This window comes from Typopeltis vanoorti, chromosome 16 (genome assembly GCF_054136105.1).
Source record: "Typopeltis vanoorti isolate ZY-2024b chromosome 16, IOZ_Tvanoo_1.0, whole genome shotgun sequence".
Classification (NCBI taxonomy): Eukaryota; Metazoa; Arthropoda; class Arachnida; order Uropygi; family Thelyphonidae; genus Typopeltis; species Typopeltis vanoorti.
In genome coordinates this window covers 37,869,328-37,889,491 of record NC_143564.1, presented here as the reverse complement: position 1 = coordinate 37,889,491, position 20,164 = coordinate 37,869,328, and the positions used below count along the sequence as shown (strand labels likewise).

Here is a 20,164-nt window from a genome sequence, read left to right as displayed (position 1 = left end):
TTTCTGGCGACAACTGGAACTGGGAAGCCCCTTAAGCTTGGCTCAATCCCTTTTTATTTTGTGATCTAGGTGCCTTGCACTAAGGATAGTAAACCCCAAAGAATTCGGCATGACTCTCTCATCTTCTTTTAAGTTTGACCCGCTCTTTGTTCTTTGCAATCCACTCTTTGATCATATTTTGCCAGGTGCAGAAACTTGTCTATAAAACTAGCATTCCTCTTTGATACTATCTTTAAAGGTGTTAGCGCAGTAAGCAACTCTTATATACAAAACTAGTAAACAACTTTTCCTGCGCTCTTACACATAACTATATACATATACAAAATTCCCCTGGGAAAGCATTGCTTTTGTTTTTGACGTTAAAACAGTAAATACATTCACTTCCCACAGGGTTAACTACATTAATATTTTGCATTGCAAAATATACATAGAAACAAACAAGGTTATTTACAGTTCTCATGGGACTTGACCTACGTAAAAAATCGATGTAATGTGCTTTGGAGTTTTTTAAGCTACATCGAATTTTTACAATGAAACACATGGACAGGTTCATAACAATTTTACCACAGGTTCAGCAGTATATTGCTCACACACATGCATTTAATTATTACTGTCTATTTGATTTTAAAAATTCATTCTAGTCTCAAGCTTTGTCATCATCTCTGTAGTGCAATTGGAAGAACAACAGGGTGTTGTACCCTTTGATTGGAAAAGATCTGACTTCAATACTCTTCTTGATGAGAGGAATCTTTATAACCTTTTTCAATTGAAGGTGGGTTTTTTCCTTCAGAAACTTTGATTTCTCATTTTGCATACAGCAAATCAGCCATCAGAACATACTCAATATGCAGATAAAATTAGTATTCTTGTTGATGGTGTTCTGTGTAGTTGGAGAATTAAGTAGTGGAGTTAAGTAAAGTTTCTTCCCTTTGATGAGTCCTTGGATATTCTCTGGAGGTGTTATGTAATAGTAATAATAATAATTATCATTATTTTTTTTATTAGAAGTTATTATTATAAATTTAGTTTAATCCTTTATCCAAGTATAAGCAAACAAAGTTTGCGACTGAAGTATCTTCAGGACTGAGGCAACTCGTGGTAAAGGCAGACCAAGCTCTCATCACTCCTTGTCTTTGTATCTCCCATAATGCAAAGTACATCTCCTTGCAGACATTTATAATGCTATGCATTAAGGGAAGGACCACTACCCAGACCAGTTTCGACATTTATTGAGGTCTCATCAGTGGGAGCCAGACCCAGAAGTGGTGATACTATGGAAGAAGCAATGGAGAGGTCATATTTACCTATACGAGTTGCCAAAAGGTGTACCACCTTATGATTAAATTACTCTGGATTTAGAGAAAGATGTTGGAAGTTTATTTTTATTTTTCACTTGGTTAGAATATAATAAATTTAGTTTAATCCTTTATCCAAATGTAAGCAAACAAAGTTTGCACCTGAAGTATCTTCAGGACTGAGGCAGCTCGTGGTAAAGGCAGACCAAGCTCTCATCACTTCTTGTCTTAGTATCTCCCATAATGCAAAGCACATCTCCTTGCAGACATGTATAACAAAATTTATATTCTAACCAAGTGAAAAATAAACTTCCAACATCTTTCTCTAAATCCTGAGTAATTTAATAATAAGGTGGTACACCTTTTGGCAACTTGTATAGGTAAATATGACCTCTCCATTGCTTCTGCCTTAGTATCATCACTTCTGGGTCTGGCTCCCACTGATGAGACCTCAATAAAGGTCGAAACTGGTCTGGGTAGTGGCCCTTCCCTTAATGCATAGCATTATACATGTCTGCAAGGAGATGTGCTTTGCATTATGGGAGATACTAAGACAAGGAGTGATGAGAGCTTGGTCTGCCTTTACCATGAGTTGCCTCAGTCCTGAAGATACTTCAGGCGCAAGCTTTGTTTGCTTACACTTGGATGAAGGATTAAACTAAATTTATTATATTCTAACCAAGTGAAAAATAAACTTCCAATAGAAGTTATTATTATATAAAGTATGTGTAAGCATATTTCAAAATCTTTATCATGGTATTTGTTATCTAGGAAGCAATGGTCACACCACACATCTTGGACTTCTTGGAACAAGCCCTAGAACCCATTCCTATTCAGTTGACTAAAGGCCCTACATTATCAGGTTTGTGCTTTTGTTTTTATTAAATGTAAGTATTTATTTCTGTAATAGATAGCATTTTATGTTGATGGAATTAACCAGAGAGAGCTTTAAAAGAAATATCGAAATCCATTCATATTTGGTGAATTGAACATCTTCATATTAGAATATTCATAGTTTAATCCTTTATTGAATTCCCAATCTAATGTTTAAACAAAATGCTTTGAATTATTCTAAATATTATTTATTGTTGTAAATATCATAAGATACAGAGGCTCTCTTGGTGAAACCATTGAATAGTATAGGAAAAAGAAAGACAAAAAAATTTCTTGCTATTGATTCTTCTAATAGAAAAGCCACTTATCATCGGGAATCTGTTTTCATATCAATTAAATGTTCTTGCCATTGTTAGCATATTTTGTTTCAGTATCAGAGAAGCTTTCTCTACTCAGCTTTCCAGGTACATCACCGAAGAAAACTAAATTCTTACATAAAAGTAAAATGGAGTGGTTATACAAGGAGAGCTGTGAAGCCTTTCTACACCAACTGAACTTAAACAGATCTGGTGGCTATTGGTTACCCCATTTATGGGAAATATTATTGTCAAAATTAATTATTTTATTGCATTTTATTTTGTGTTCTGCTAATGTACTGAAGAAGCCTTTGATACTTGGGAAAATATTTTGCATCTCTAAATTTAATTCCATGTAAGTTAGAGTTTCTATCTTCAATGAACAGCAATGAACAGAAATCCAGCAGCTACTTACCATTATTATTAACTTTGCTCTTTTCTCTAACTTTTCCCAAAATATTCTCGAAAGAGGGCAGAACTCCTCTTTCGAGTTTTCAAAATTCGGATCATCAGAATTCAAGGAGAACCGGCCTAATAGTCCGGAACTCGGGGGAGGGGGAAGAACCCCTCTTTCGAGTCTTCAAAATTCAAGGAGATCCGGTGTACCAGTCTGGAACTCGGCGGGGGGGGGGGCATAGGTGTCAGGGGGAGCCCCCCCCTAGTATAATATAATAATATAATATAAAACATATTAAATTAAAATATATCCTCCAGATATATTTTAATTTAATTCTATAACACACTACTGCACACATATTGGGATTCCATTGTAACCATGCGCTCTAACTGTATGTTATTCCTAGTATTGTTTGAATTAACTGTACTGACCTAAGATACTTAGAATGAAATATTTACTTATTAAAACTTTACTGTGGTTATTACATTTGTTTGTTTAGTCATGAATTTTCCACAGGCTTCATTGTACAATAAATAGATAACTAAGGCAGCCACATTGCTTCTGATTGGGGAGGGGGGGGGACTATGCTGTCTTGACTTGGGAGATTATAGAACATGAGGATTATTCTGTCAAGAAGGGATATATATGTAACTACAAGGTAGGTGATTATGACATGCTTGTAGGAAAATCAAAGCTGTGCCATGCCATAAAGCCCTATAAGGGAAGAATAATGTTAGTAGTTCATGGGAGATAGTTAAGCAGCATGTAGAGGATTATATTAAATTGTATACCTAAGGTAAGAAGGTAAAATCAGGTAGGAGTTAGATGTATGAGTAATATCATTAAGTATGAGCTTCAGAAAAAGAAAATGCTGTGGAAAAGGACAAAGGTGACCAGCAAACTCATAAACAGTACAAAGCTCAGGCAAGAAAGATGACCTGTATGGTAAGGAAGGCAGAATCAGATTACAAGACAAAAAAGAAATCCCAAAGATTTCTTTCTCTATGTGGCAAGAGGAAAAATGACTATGAAATAATAACCTTAATGAATACTGATGGTCACGAGATGACAGAAGTAGATAAAATAGAAGAGTTACTGAATGACCACTTTGTGAGGGTATATTATCTAAGTGAGGTTAATGCTCTGACATGTGACAAAGATTAATATCAGAACAGAGGTGAATGAATGGAGGTTCTTAGGATATTGCAGAATCTCATTGTAAACACACCTGTGGAATTAGATGTGATATCAGCTTGCATTTTGTAGGAATGTGCAAGGGAATAGCAATACCTCTAACTGGCTCTTTAATTTAAGTCTCAGCTATGGTTTCCAAGGGAGTGGAAAGAGGATAAAATAATTTCCTTGAATAAAGGAGCTTCTAAGACTGCAGTAGCAAATTATAGACCAATCAACATCTCAGGCATGGTGCTAAAATAACTGGAAAAATTGGTCAAAAAAAAATTGAAGAATGAGTGGATAAGAATATTTATATTGTATGAAGGGCAACAGGGCCTTTTAAAGGGGCAGTCATGCATTAATAGTTTAGTAACTTTTTATAATAGAGTGAAAGCTGAGTTGGAAATGGCTGTATGGTGATTTTGCTGGATTTACAATGGCATTTGATATCAAATACCACATGGAACTTGGTTATGCAAATTAGAACAAATTGGGATAAATATGACACTGGTTATTTGGATAAGATGGTGGCTGCTGGACAGATATTAGAAAATGGTATACGGAGGAGCAGAATCCAGGCAAAAGCTGGCTACTACATGTGCCTCAAGGTTCAGCGCTAAAGTTGTTAGTTTAATTTGTACACACGAGGTGGTATCAAAAAGTTTCGAGACTAGGTTTGTAACACGCCAACAGATGGCAGCACATGGCTACATGCACAGTTACAGGGAGCACCTACCTTCATAAGTCAGTGCACCAAAAGACATCGTCCTGTGTACATCGGGAGCGGTGCAACTGATGCTATTCTGACCACCTGCATTACCACATCTACGATTTCATCATAGACAGCAAGTTAGAACAAAGAGCAAACGTGAAATTCTGCATGAAATTGGGCAAATCTGCCACAGAGATGTTTGACATGATTCGGCAAGTTTACGGCGATGCTGCAATGAGTTGTTCAAGGTGTTTTGAGTGGCACACGTGCTTCAAGAGTGGAAGAACATCACTGGAAGACGATGAGAAGTCAGGAAGACCTTTAACGAGCTCAACCCCCAAAAATGTCGAAACCATTCGGCAACTTGTGCGTGAGGATCGTTGGAGAGCACTCCACAACATTGTCGGTGTGTCATACGGAACAGTCCAAGTATTCCTCATATATGATTAGAACATGCGCCGTGTTGCTGCCAAGTTCCTCCCCAGGCTGCTGATCCAGGAGCAGAAGGAATACCGTGTGTTGAAGTCTGCCAAGAACGCCATCAGCATGCTGTGGATGACCCATCCTTCATGTCGAGGATCATTACCGGTGACGAAACTTGGGTGTACGGGTACGACCCTGAGATGAAGCAGCAGTCTTCACAGTGAAAGAGCCCATCATCTCCATGACCGAAAAAGGCGAGGCAGGTCTGCAGCTCAACCAAGCATGCTCATCGTCTTTTTCGACATTCGTGGCATTGTGCATCAAGAATTCATCCTCAGGGGGCCAGACCGTCAATAGCAAGTTCTACTGCCAGGTTTTAAGGCGTCTGAGAGAGGACATTCAGCGAAAGCAACCGGATCTGTGGCGCGCAAAAAACTGGATGCTCCATGTCGATAATGCACCCTGTCACCGAGCTCTCCTCACACGTGAGTTTCTTGCCAGAAACAACATGATTTCACTTCCTCACCCACCCTACTTGCCAGATTTGGCTCCTGCAGACTTCGCCCTCTTCCCAAAGATAAAGATCCAGCCCAGAGGTCACCGTTTTGACACCATTGTGGAGATCCAGCGCGAATCGCAGAAGGTGCTTGAAATGCTTCGAAAAGAAGACTTCCAGGACACATTCCAGAAGTGGCAAGAACGCTGGGAGCGCTGTATTGATATGCAAGGGGACTATTTTTAAGGTGATAGTGTGTAAATGTAGATAAATAAAGTAATTTCTCTTAATAGAGCTAGTTCCGAAACTTTTTGATACCACCTCGTAAATGATATAGGAAATAACCTAAAAGGAAATATTCAGTTGTTTCCTCGTGATGCAAAATTAGGTCAAACAATATTGAATCAAGGCACTGGGGAGAGCTTGCAGGATGATTTAAATAAGCTGTCAGTATGGGCAAAAGATAATGGGTATCAGTTTAATGTGAGGAAATGTAAAGGTATGCATTTTCGGATAAATAGATTACAAATAGTGTATGACATTGATGGAACTTTACTCCAGGATATAGATGAAGTAAGAGGTTGGGGGGGGGGGGGGGGGTAGACAGAGAGTTGAAGTTTGGAGGACACACTAACAAGTTGTTCTTTGTTATAAGGTCTTCATATGTCCACATCAGGATTACTGTTTACAGATTTAGTCTTCTGGGTTTCTTGTGGATGAGGAAGTGATGAAGAGAATTCAGAGGCAAGCAACCAAGATGGTGAGTGGTCTTTGGAACATTCTCTATGAGGATAGATTGTAGGTGTGTGTGGGAAGTTTGCTGATAAGCAATAAAGAGGGAATATGATAGAAACATTTAAATTACATAAATTATTTTATAGGATGGATGCAGGGGAAATGTTTCAGCACTTGTCTATGGGGGGGGGGGGGGCAGAACAAGAAGTTATCCCTGGAAATTGAGTAAAAGTATGGTTAGTAGGGATGTGAGGACTAGATTTTTTGCTTGGAGAGTTTAAAATGAATGGAATGGGATGCTAGAGTCAGTTGCTACTGCTATGTCTGTTAATGGGTTCAAGGAGAGGTTTGATAGATTGTGTGGATAGTTGGGGTCTCCTGTGATGAGTCTTTGAACTCTATGGAGGTGCCCATACAATAATAACACTAATGGACATGGGTGGAATACAATAAGCATGCTCAAACAGTGCAGTGCAGTCCAGAAGAGTGACAAAGTTCCTGCAAGTTACAAAAGGAAGTAGTGAGTAAAAGGATAAGAAGTAAGTTTTTTGCATGGAGTATGATAGGAGCATGGAATGCATTGCCTGAAAGGGCGATGAGTAGAAACGGTGGATGTGTTTAAGAAGTGGTATAAATAAACTTTGTATTGACTAGTGTTGACCTTCCTCACAGTGAGTTTTGTTACTCTATGGAGGTCAAGAAAATAATAAATATAATAATAATTTGGAAAGGAAGGAAACATTCGACCATGAGAGGAAATTTGTTGAGTAGGCCAATCAGGATTCTTTCACTTTGCAGGTAATGATAGTGAATAATGATATTATTGTTATTATTATTATTACATGACACCTCCAAGGAGTCCGAAGACTCATCGAGTGAGGGCACCTACTCTACATCTCTCTGTCTCCACCACTCAATCTGCCAACTAAAGCAAGCCACATCATCTAGATCAATGCCATCTACTACCCACCACTAGTATTTTCACAGACAATCACAAACATCCATGTTTTCCTTTTGTTTTTCCTTCAATATTTTTTTTAATAGATACTGAATTTCTTCTTCTCTTCCGTCTAAGACGGGTTGAGTCTTCTCTTAAGCAGAATCTTCCAGTCTTCTCTATTCCTTGCTGTTCAAAAAAGTTCCTTATATGTTTTGCATTCCGAGATGTTCTTTATTAATTTCAGCCAGGTAATTCTTGGTCTTCTGGGTCTTCTTTTTTCAGTTGGAAAAGTATTGATTAAGACATTAGAGTCTGTCTGCGCCCATGCATACAATGTGGCCAAACCATCTCAGTTGCTGTTGTTTTCTAATTTTTTCTATTTTTGTCTTTTTATACAATAATTCTTGTCTGACTGTGATGTTTGTTTTCTTTTCTATCCAACTTGTTCTATTTATTTTTCTTAAGCATTTCATTTCAAATGCCAGCAGTTTTTTCTCCTCTCTTTTCTTAACTGTCCACGCTTCTGCTCCATAGATGACTGTTGGTATAATTATTGCTTCATATAATTTGATTTTGGCTTGCTTAGATATCTTGTTTGTTTTCCAGATTTTCTGTAATTTTCCCATGGTGGTCCATCCTTTGGCAATTCTGTGTTTGATTGTTTTGAGTTCATCTGTTGTTTCTATTAGTTTTGATCCAAGGTATATGAAGTTGTCTACTTGTTCTATTTGTTCTCCATTTAGGGTGGCTGAAATGGTAGTTCCGTTCCTCCCTATTTTCCTCACTTTTGTCTTTTGTATATTTACTGTCATGTCATATGTTTTACAGGTTTCGTTTAGCTTGTTTATCAATTTTTGTAGTTCATTTGGGGTTCTTGCAATAAGGACGAGATCATCTGCATATTTGATATTATGTTTAAATCATTGACATTGATTCCAGGCTCATTGTCTATTGTCTTCTTTGCAACTTCTTCTAGATATATGTTGAATAGGCATGGGGATAATGGGCATCCTTGCATTACTCCTTTTTGGATCTCTATGGGTTCTGTTGTGAGTGTGCCCTTTTTAATTATTGCATTTGTCTTAGAGTTATATTTTATCAGAAACTGTATTATATATTGGTCTATTGCTTTTTCTAGTAGAATTTTAAGAAGGATTTCTCTGTTGATGCTATCAAAAGCTTGTTTAAAGTCCACAAAATAACAATATAGTTCTTTATGGTCTTCCCAGCTGAACTCTGCTAGTTGATGCAATGTGAAAATTTGGTCTATTGTTGAATAGTTTCCTCGGAATCCAGCTTGTTCTATGCCTATCATTTCTTCATAGGTGTTTTTTAATCTATTTTATATAATTGTTATGAAAATTTTATAGGTGTGGGAGAGTAAATTGATTGGTCTATAAATTCTGCAGTCTCTTTTGTCTCCTTTCTTGTATATTGGGATGATCTTTCCAGTCATTTGTGATCTCTCCTGTTTGTAGTATTTTATTGAATAGAGTTGTTAAATATTCTATTGATATGCTGCCTCCATATGACCACAATTCAGTTGGGATAGTATCAGTGCCTGGTGCTTTATTGTTTTTCATCTGTTTTATTGCATATCCGATTTCTTCTTGTAAAATTTTTGGATGCTCATTATATTCTTCTATTGTTGGCATTGTAGTTTTGTTTCCTTGGAAGATAGTCTTAAAATGGTTTGACCAGATTTTTCTTATATCTTCAATATTCCTGGTTTCAGTCATCTTGTTTATCATTGTTACTGCTTTTGCTGAGAATTCCTTTGTAATTTCTCTTACAGTATCATGGAAGACTTTTAGGTTGTTTTGTTGGTATGCTTCTTCGCATTTCTTAGCTATTTTTGCATAGGTTATCAACTTTATTTTTTAGTGCTCTGTATTTTTCTCTATTCTCTTCATTGTTTTGTTGGTTTACAAGTCTCTTGGCCTCTCTTTTCTCTTCTATTGTAGCTACGATTTCTTGGGTTATCCACTGTTTGTTTATTTTGGGTTTGGTACCTAGAGTGTGTTTTGCAATTGATAACACTGTTTCTTTTCCTTCTTCCCAGTATTTTCTGCTGTTCTGGAAGATGGAGGGTTTTAATTTCAAGCACATCTGTTCTAAAAAGCGACTTCTACTTGAGTTATCTTTTAGTTTTGATAGGTTGATGTTTTCTTCTTTTCTTATATTGTTTTTCCTGTTGAATTTATCTTCGTTTTGGGAGTTAATATTTACTTACTGATCTTTTCCATTGTTTGTTTATGATGATATAGTCTATGCAGTTCTTTATATTACCATCTGGGGATGTCCATGTATATTTATTATTAGGGCATTGATAGAACAATGGGTATGTAATCATTAGATCGTTTGCTTTACAGAAGAGGAGTAATTGTTCTCCTCTGTCGTTAAGCTCTCCATATCCAAATTTCCCCATCACATCTTTTTTTTTTTTTGTCTGCTGTGAATTGTCCTATTTTAGGATTAAAATCTCCCATCACTATCATGAGTTCTCTATTTTCGGGATTATCTATTTCCTGTTGTAGTTCTTCATAGAAATTTTCTATTTCTTCCTCTGAATGGTTACTGTCTGGTGCATATATTTGGATTATTTTAATTGTTTGACCTTTTTCTTTTGCTTGAAGTTTGGCTGCGATTATTCTAGGAGACACTGGTTTTATTTCAATTACTGAGTGTGTAAGTTTCTTTTCAATTAATAATGTGACTTCTCTGCGTATGACTTTTCTGAGAAGTATAGTCTTCCTTCTGGTAAATCCATCTCCGCACCAATGTGTCTCGATAAACCTAAAATACTTTATTTCAGCCTTTTTAAATTTTCCTAGACTAATTTGCAATTTTCCAGGTCAGTATAGTGATCTCATATTGAGGGTGGCTACATGTTTCATGTCCTTGGCTGATCACATTGCTGATTTCTCACCTACTCTATGTGGTCTTCGAGTAGGCACATTGGCTATCCCATACGCAGTAGCACTATCTCGGTTTGTAGACTTTCTCCTGCTCATGAAAGTTACTGGCATAATAATGTAGCCAGCTTGCCATGCCTCTGCTACATCCTTTGGTCCATGGCTCTTTATTCTTTATTCAGAGCAACCCATTTGGGTTTCCCCCATCTGCCACCTGGGGGACGTGCCTGGTAGGAGTGTGGTCTCCCCCAAGCTGTATTTATTACTGATATTTTACTTCTCTACAAAAATTCAGTATACAACTTACTGAGTACATTTGATATACTTATTTGTTTGCTTGGGTAGCATTTCTGCTTTCTTCCTCAAAGCTTCTGCAGAGCTTATCTGAGGAAGATAATAGATGGATGGTTTTGTTTCAGTACCCATCACAAGCCAGGTTTAGAGGTAAGTACATGTGCCCACAGACTACTACTGTGTGAGCATGGTTTAACTTTTTGAGGAAGGAGGAGGTATTCTATGTATTAAAACATTAATACATAGAATAGCCTATGTATTAATTAAAGTTTCTTTAAATGGAAATTTCGATGTATGTAAATAGTAAAAAAAAAACATGCCTGGATATCTTGGAAGTAGGGGTAATTTTATATAGTACTGCATTTAAAATTGCACCAAAAATAGTATGAGGTTGGAAAACAAAGTGAAAGATAAGAAATCAAGAAATGTTTATGGAAATATGAAATGGTAGGAACAAAACATAATTAAATGAAATAAATTAAAAGCCAAGGGATCAAAATTATGAATTATGAAAAACAGAATTATTGCTGAAAACATTATGAATAAGCTCCATGGCTCACCTAAATTGTTTAATTGATCATAATTTAATTAGCCACTAAAGTATTAATGCATAGCCTTGTGTTTGTTTTCTAAGTGCAGCTTCATTCCATTTTATAAGCCTAATCACAAAGTAAATAAATAAATTATTTGTACATACATTTTAATCACTTGGTTAGAAAACTGGACGGTTTTTTTGGGGGGGTGGGGTTGAGAAATCTAAATTCTGGGGTTTAGTGAACAGGCAGTAGAGAGGTTGATATACTAGAAATCTCTACAATAAGGAGGGAATTTTATCAGATTAATAGAGAAATTATATGAAATGGATGAGAAGAGAAAAAGAACAAACAATCACCATCAATGAACATTATATGAGTGCAGTGAATTTAGGAGTGAGGAGTAGATTTTTTATACATAGAGTTGTAGTATAGTTGATTGGAATTCATTGCTGGATTTTATATTTTGAATGCTAAGAGTGTGAATCGATTTAAGTTCAGCATGATAGATATGTTACTCATTGGGCAGTAGCTACCTATCGTAAGTCTGCCTCCATGGTGGCCTAATGTTAATAATAATAACTAAAAAACTTATTTTTTATAGCTGATGAATTGCATGTCTTGTTCACACAACCACTGCTGCTGTTCTCTTATAAAATTGTTAGGTATATTGTTGTATCCCCGTTTTCTCTTTACACTAACATTTACATTTAGAACTCGGAAAATTGTCCAAAAGAGTCACGTGGTACCTCCAAGCATAAGGGTTGACCCTGGATAGAGGTAACTCTGCATGGAAACTTCTGTGGAATTACATCTCCTATAACTTTAGGAATATTTATTTTATACTGTGCCACCTAAGGTAAATATATTAAATTGGGAAGTCTTAATCAGGAGATGATTCCAGAGATCTACAATAACAGCTTTATGGACTGCAATCGTAGCCTAAATCTCCTAACCCTTTTGTTTCCCGCTTAGGTTCGTATGCTAATCTTATTTCAGGTGGTGCATTGGATTCTATCATGCAGAAAACACAAATTCTCAAATTTTAGCATGGATTTAATTGACTCACAAATATAATTTACAACTCATATAAAATTCATACTAAGCACTAATCATTCATTATACAAGAACATCATTATTAGTTAAAATTTAGTAAATAGGCCCACTCATGTGACAAATTTCTAAAGTCTGCACATAGGCAAATATTCCTTCTTTGGTAAACAGTTACTCCCCAAAATTCAATACTACACTTTTTTCCATTATTTCACTGATATACTCATTCATTCAACGTTAATAACACATCATGATATATCAACTAAAACTCTCTCTCTCTCTCTCTCTCATACCTTATGCAATGCCTTAGCCAGTTCAGTAATTCATTTACTAAGTTCTCTGTAGGATATACCAAGCATTCTTTTTCTTAGCGTGCTACTGTCCTAGCATGAAACATTCCCATTATCAGAAACACGTGCCCCCCAATGTCTTTGGAACCTTCCTATAACAAGTTTGAAACTCATACACATAAAAGGATAAAGAAATTATAACAATACTGTTCACCAAGGCTTTCACACAGTATTTTGTAGTTCCCTGACGACTTCTGGCTGAATCGAGTGTCCTACTGCTCAGATTGGTCGGCGCTCGAACTGGAAGTATTCTTTCGATCCATGCGAACTGCTTGCACCACTCTGGTATGGCTAACACCTTTCTGCTGTATCCGGACCAGGTGGGAAGTTGACTCTTCCTTCATATAATCAGGAGAACGAATCTTTGTTTTAGCCTTCGTCCGCCGGATATAGGCATACGCTCATTTCTGATAACCCCCCTAGGACTTTTGTCGGCCGAGGCTGCTTCTTCTGCCCAGTGAAGATGAGACCTCCTACTGCCGCTCGAGGAACTGCATGAACACCAATGAAAAAAAAACCGAGAGCTGAGGGGGGGGGGGTTGCTTACCTTTTCATATCCTTCCCCCTTTCGGCAAATCACTGCTATCTCTGCAACTCGTCCAACGAATTAGAGTATATCACTCACGTGGTCCTCGCTCAATAGCGTATGCTAAATTTTTTTCACTGCTACCCCACGTGGCCTGTGCACGTGTCTGATTGGGGCTTTGATCCCTCCTTCATTTGGCATTTACATGACCTTCAACCCTTTGTTTGCGATGAAAAATGCAATCATGGTGCTAACATGTAAGTTTCAATACTGATCAGGATACTACATAACACATTTTATAGATTTTTTTTTTTTATTCTATGTTACTGGCTTTGCATAACAGGTTACTCTTTTATCACTTATAGAGAAAGTTTTTTTTTTTTTATAAATAGACAAACTTTGAATTATTCCATATTATTGACCTTTGCATAAATAACTCCCTTTCCTTCCTTTATTTATAAGGTAGAAGTACACACTCAGAAGCAAGCATTTTGCTAAGGAAATTCCCCCCCCCCCCTTTTTTTTTCTTGTTAAACTGTGATACATTCAGAATTTTTGGAATTCTGTTTAATCAAAGTTTAACAATATTGTCATTATCAGAGCTGCAGCATCATGAAAATTCTTATAAACAGTGTTGTTATTATTTTGTGTTATGTTTTATATTTTGTTTTCCCTAACGGGAATGAAAATACTAGGACATACTGATATTGCAGATTTACATGTTTGCATTTTCAGCTTCTTTCAGAGGTAATATCAATATTTATAGTAACCCAATTGAGTGAGATCAACAAAACAGTATTAGCTACTTTTTTTAAATAAAAAAATTCAATAATATAATACTTCTATTAATTTCACACACTTTGCATTATAGATCCCAATAAATCAGAACCAGGAACTACATCCCTTGTTACTCCAAGCCAGTATGCCTATGCATCATTTCCTGTAGATGTTATTGTGTACTTCCGCATGCAGCCATCTATTCTGCGGTTCAGTTGCCTCCCTGTTTCTCGTGTAGAGTGTCTTTTACGTCTGCCATCTGTTGATTTAGTATTCTCCTCCAAGAGAGCTGAAGACGATTTGTATACTAACATTGCACCTGGGATTGAATCAACGAGTTTTATAAAGTTTAAAGGTAGGTTTTTGTAATCCTGTCCTAATTATTACTGATATTATTTTAACCTACTATTATACATACACTCACTTGCAAAAAAAAAAAAATACTTTCACTGATGTTTGGTTATGAATACTTGCATAATGACATAAATATCTTCATCACTTCTTCTTCCCCTAACACAAGTGATTTTGTGATTTTTATGCACAAACATGCTGACATAACATTGAAATTGGTACACCAGTCCAATATGTTTCACTACATTTCATAGAGATAATGGCCTACACCCTCTTTGCCATTGATTTCAGTAGATTAACGTATTTGTGTATGTGAGACTGTGATTATCTTCAAGGCATCCCATGGTCCCTAAATGGGAAGTGTTCAATTCCAGAACATCAAATAATAAAGCAACACGTAAAAGCCACGGTGATATCTTTAATTAGTAAAAGGACAGATATTTTGTACTAAAATTAATAGTACATCTTCAGTGTCTGTAATAGGAATGGAATACAAGCAAAACGTTCGGTGGATCACCTATTAAAATCCAATTGTTACCGCGTGCTAGGAAATAATAGAAATAACAAATTTAATCTATTAAGATAAATAGTTTTTTACATAAGATAAAAGTCTCCCAGATCTTTGAGAGAGACATACCGTCGTTTCTATTTAAATTCGGTCAGTGTAAGTAGTTTCACAACTTTCTTTGAATAAGCGTTCATATTTGAATCTGCATCTATGGAGGAGAACTGTTTTATCCCACTGGACACTATGAGTAGAGTCAATACTGTGCTGCGCCAGACCAGACTTCAGAGGTTTGTTATAATCAATATAATATTGATGTTTTTATTCTTTTTTCCAAAGAACGGCCAGTTTGTCCAAAATAAGAGACTTTGCATTCGCAAGGTATTTGATAAACGCCAGCCAAATAAGACAGTTTATCCTTTGTAGAAGGTAATAAAGAAGAAATTTTGTTGATAAGAATATATATTTTATTAGTATCAATTGATACTTTTTCAGAATTCTACTTATAGGTTCTGAGATTCCTGGAATGTACGGAATAGGAACTCTGCGGACTGTTGAAGAAACTGTAGGTGGTGGAACATAAGAGTCAAGTATCTGTTGGATTTGATTGGAGTTGTAATCATTTGATTCCATTAACTTTTTAATGATGGAAAGTTCTTGTTGTAAGATTATTGGGGAAGAGCAAACTTTATGTCCTGTATACATTAGAGATTTAAGTAAGAATGCCAAATTTTTGTGAATGTATCTGCCAGTAAATGTGGGTTTTCGAGAGCCGCTTGTAGATAAGGTACCAGAAGACGTTCTAGTAAGGAGGATGTCCAAAAATGGTCATGTACCAGAGTTTTCTTTTTCCATAGTGAATTGGATGCATGGGTGAAAGTTATTTATCCATTGTAGAAAAGTGGAAAGTTCATCTTCAGTGTGTGGCCAAAGCAGCAAAAACATCATCGACGTAACGGTACCAAAGAGATGGTTGAGGATGAATGGATGAGAACATAGTATCTTCGAATTGTTTCAAATAGTAGTTTGCCAAAGGTGGAGATAAAGGGCTACCCATGACAGTACTTTCAATTTGTTTGTAGATTTTGTTTTTCGCACTGAAATAACCTGAGTGGATGACATATTCGAATATCCTTGTGATATCTGGAGGGTAATCTTCATATAAAGAATTGACTGTGTAGGTTAACGGGATATTGGTGAACAGAGAAATGATGTCAAAAGTGACTAATATTTCAGAATCTGTAATTTTAATATCCTTGATTTTTTCAAGAAAATCGGTTGAGTTTTTTATATAGGATCTGGAATGACCAGTGAGAGCACTTAAGGAACGTGATAATACTTTTGCAATCTGATAAGTTGGAGAATCAATGCAATTTACAATAGGTCGTACAGGACAGCTTTCTTGATGGATTTTTGGGAGTCCATAAAAACGAGGAGTTCTTCCAAAGTAGATGCGTATTTTATCCATGTAGTTAGGATCCCAACTTATAACCTCATCAAGTAATTTATTTAGTTGTTTAATTTGTGAATTAGTAGGATTACATGTGATCTCTTGGTAGGTCGTGCTGTCTTCAAATAGGCTGGATATTTTTATCTCATAGTCAGTCTTATTCATGATTACAATAGCTTTTCCTTTATCAGCCTTAAAAATGGATATTGTGTTATCTTTTCTTAAAGAAGTTAGACCTTTAATTTCAGCATTTAATAAATTACATGGAGATAATTTGCTTTTGAATAATGGAATCACAACTTCAAAACGTAGTTTGTTGGCATCTTCGCTAGGAAGTCCTGATAGATTACGTTCTATATTATGTAAGAAATCAAGATAAGGAATCCGTGAAGGAATAACAGCAAAATCAAGGCCCTTTGCTAAAGCACTGGTTTCAGCAGTGGATAATGGGCGACGATCGGAAATGTTTACAATCCATTTATTTGTAGACGTACTGCCAGAGGTAAGGTTTTTCTTTTGCTTGTTATATAAAGTGTTGTATTTTTGCATAAAATTTTGAAAATTTCTCTCATAAGACCGGGATAAGGATTGTTTTGATAAGCGAAGAACAATATCCAGTAATTCTTCATTAAGAACAGCTGAAATGTCTTCTTTGAGAACTGATATAGAATTGATAATTGAGGCTAATTCTTTTTTGGCAGTATGAAGTTGATTATGAATTAAGGAAAAACTTGCGCATATATAAATAGAGTGGGCTCCAGGAGACCGAATTGTTTCTTTAAATCTAGCAAAAGTGGGAATAACTTTAGTATCACGGCACTTTTTGAGGAAGGCATTCCGTGCTCAAAGCTTACCTTGTGGAACCGATAATTTTCCTAATTTTCCTGTTAGTTTAGTAAACTCTTCCCCATGAAGGATGATGATTCTGATTTTTAGTGGAACCTGTGGCATAGTAATTAAATAATAAAGCAACGCGTTAAAACCACAATGATATCTTTAATTAGTAAAAGGACAGGTATTTTGTACTAAAATTAATAGTACATCTTCAGTGTCTGTAACAGTAATAGGAATGGAATACAAGCAAAATGTTCGGTGGATCACCTATTAAAATACAGTTTCTTCAACAGTCCACAGAGTTCCTATTCCGTACATTCCAGGAATCTCAGAACCTATAAGTAGAATTCTGAAAAAGTATCGATTGATTCCAACATATGCCTATCAACAAAATTTCTTCTTTATTACCTTCTACAAAGGATAAACTGTCTTCTTTGGCTGGCATTTATCAAATACCTTGCGAATGCAAAGTCTCTTATTTTGGACAAACTTGCCGTTCTTTGGGAAAAAGAATAAAAGAACATCAATATTATATTGATTATAACAAATCTCTGAAGTCTGGTGTGGCGCAGTACAGTATTGACTCTACTCATAGTGTCCAGTGGGATAAAGCAGTTCTCCTTCATAAATGCAGATTCAAATATGAATGCTTATTCAAAGAAAGTTGTGAAACTACTTACACTGACCGAATTTAAATAGAAATGACGGTATGTCTCTCTCAAAGATCTGGGAGACTTTTATCTTATGTAAAAAACCATTTATCTTAATAGATTCAATTTGTTATTTCTATTATTTCCTAGCACGCGGTAACAATTGTATTTTAATAGGTGATCCACTGCACGTTTTGCTCGTATTTTCCTATTACTGTTACAGACACTGAAGATGTACTATTAATTTTAGTACGAAATATCTGTCCTTTTACTAATTAAAGATATCACTGTGGTTTTTACGTGTTGCTTTATTATTTAATTACTATGCCACAGGTTCCACTAAAAAAAATTCCAGAACATCACATACCACAGGTATAGATTGGGTTGAGATATAGTGAATTTTTTCCTGGTCTTCATGGATAATGATATATTTCATTTGTTCTTGAACCAGTTCTTTATAGCAGGACTCACATTGTGGGTCCTACTTCATTTCCATCCAGTTCATTCATACATATTCTTGATGGAGGAGATCTCACATTGATGGTGTTGGCCGTTTTCATTGTTATTCTATTCTGCATTTTTTTTTCTTTCATGTATTCTTCATTCTGTTTCTCTGAGTCTTTTCTGCTTTGATTTTCTCAAGATCCACCAGCGTGAAAACAATGTCCTGCTGGTGGGTTTGTCATGCATCGAAACCCCATGGATATCTGTAAAGCAAAATCCTAGTAATCTGCATGTATTTCTTTCACTTACTCCCTGCTTTAACATGACAGATGTTCCTGGATGGCTCAGCCAGGGGATTTCAGCTAGTGGGTTTACCTGCTAAGGTAAGTGATGTAATAAATTTCATTTTTTATGATGTGAGAACAGGACTCCAAGCTTACTCTTTGTGGTGATAATAATTATGTTTGGTCCACCACAGAGCTATATGGAGATATAGTTCCATGATGGATAGGGTTTTCTGCTGCTGAACTAAAAGTCGTGTTGAGCAGGAATTGTTCACTCTCAAATTTTACAGTCACTCTTAACAAAGCTCTGACCAAGCACAGGAACAAAAATACATCATCATCATTATAAAAAACAGAAAGCATCTGATGTCTCACCATTTTGCATTATCTATAAAGGTGAAAATTCAATAAGGAAAACGTGATCTGTCTTTATTCAAAAAAAAAAAGTTTATAGAGATTAACATGATCTCTTAAATCACTGTGGTGATATATTCTTCGTGAAATATCGAGTAACATCTTGAAAAAATCTCCTATGGTTACCTTCTTGGAAGGAATACCCATTACAGTAATGTCCCATAAAACACTCAGTTATTTCAGAGAGTCCTATCAGAATATGGAGGGAATTTAAGGAGAAAGGTGACCAGCAGGCATGAATGGTATAAAGCATAGGCCAGACGGGTAACGAGTGTGGTAAGAAAAGCAAAAACGGATTATGAAAGAACATTAGCCATGAAGCTAAAGAGAATCGCAAACAGTTTTTTTGATATGTTGCAAGTAAAAGAAAAAATGTATATGGCAGAATGATTTTAAAGAATGCCGTGGTAGGGAGGTAACCGAATCAGTTGATATAGTTGAATTACAGAGCAAGCACTTTACAAGAATATATCATCCAGGTGGTGATATTGGGAATGAATGAACCCATAGATTATATGGGAATTGTGGTGAATGAAGTGGAGGTGAGTAGTCTATTACAAAACCTCAATGTCAATACATCTGTGGGATTGGATGGTATATATCACCTTGTGTCGTATGTGAAGCGGCTAAAGAATTGTCCATCAGTGCCCTTGACCATTTTGTTTAATTTGAGTCTCGGGTCTAGGTTAGTCCCAAGGGGGTGGAAAGAGGGGAAAATAGTTCCACTGCATAAAGGAGGTTCCAAGACCGCTGTTGTAAATTACCGACCGATTAGCATATCAGGAATCGTTGTCAAGGTCTTGGAGAAATTAGTCGAGAAAAATATAGGATTGGACAGATGAAAATAGGATACTGTATGGGGGACAACGTGGTTCTGTGAAGGGTAGATCATGCCTCAGTAACTTGCTCACGTTTTATAACACAGTGACAGCTGAACTGGATAAGGGTAATGGGTTTACAGTGATTCTACTGGACCTTGCTAAGGCCTTTGACAGGATACCACATGGAATCCTAATTAGTAAACTGCAGCATATGGGGATGGATATAGAATTGGTGAGATGGATAAGAGGGTGGTTGATGGAGAGATATCAGAGAGTGGTTTATTCAGGAGTAGAGTCCAAAAGACGGCTTGTGACTAGTGGTGTGCCGCAGGGTTCTGTTCTTGGACCACTACTGTTTAATTTGTTCGTTAATGATATAGGAAAGGATCTGACAGGAACTGTTCCTTTGTTTGCTGATGATGCAAAGTTGGGTAGAGCAATAGTGAATGCATGGGATGTCAAAATTTTGCAGGATGATTTGGATAGTTTGGAGGGCTGGGCTAAGGAGAATGGATGTCAATTTAATGTGGCAAAATGTAAGGTTATGCATTTTGGGATAAAAAGATTGGCAGCAGTATATCACATTGGTGGAACTGTAC

At 36.3% G+C, this 20,164-nt stretch overlaps 1 protein-coding gene across 1 annotated transcript in view; it reads left to right on the top strand.

Moving 5' to 3' along the window:
• Positions 1–20,164, top strand: part of tweek (transmembrane protein KIAA1109 homolog tweek) — a 1,221,702-nt gene that overhangs the window by 872,199 nt on the left and 329,339 nt on the right. Inside the window, 4 exon segments of the mRNA XM_090406645.1 lie at positions 2,067–2,131; positions 3,078–3,085; positions 5,146–5,172; positions 13,922–14,167. Coding sequence (XP_090262771.1) covers positions 2,067–2,131; positions 3,078–3,085; positions 5,146–5,172; positions 13,922–14,167 — 346 coding nt within the window.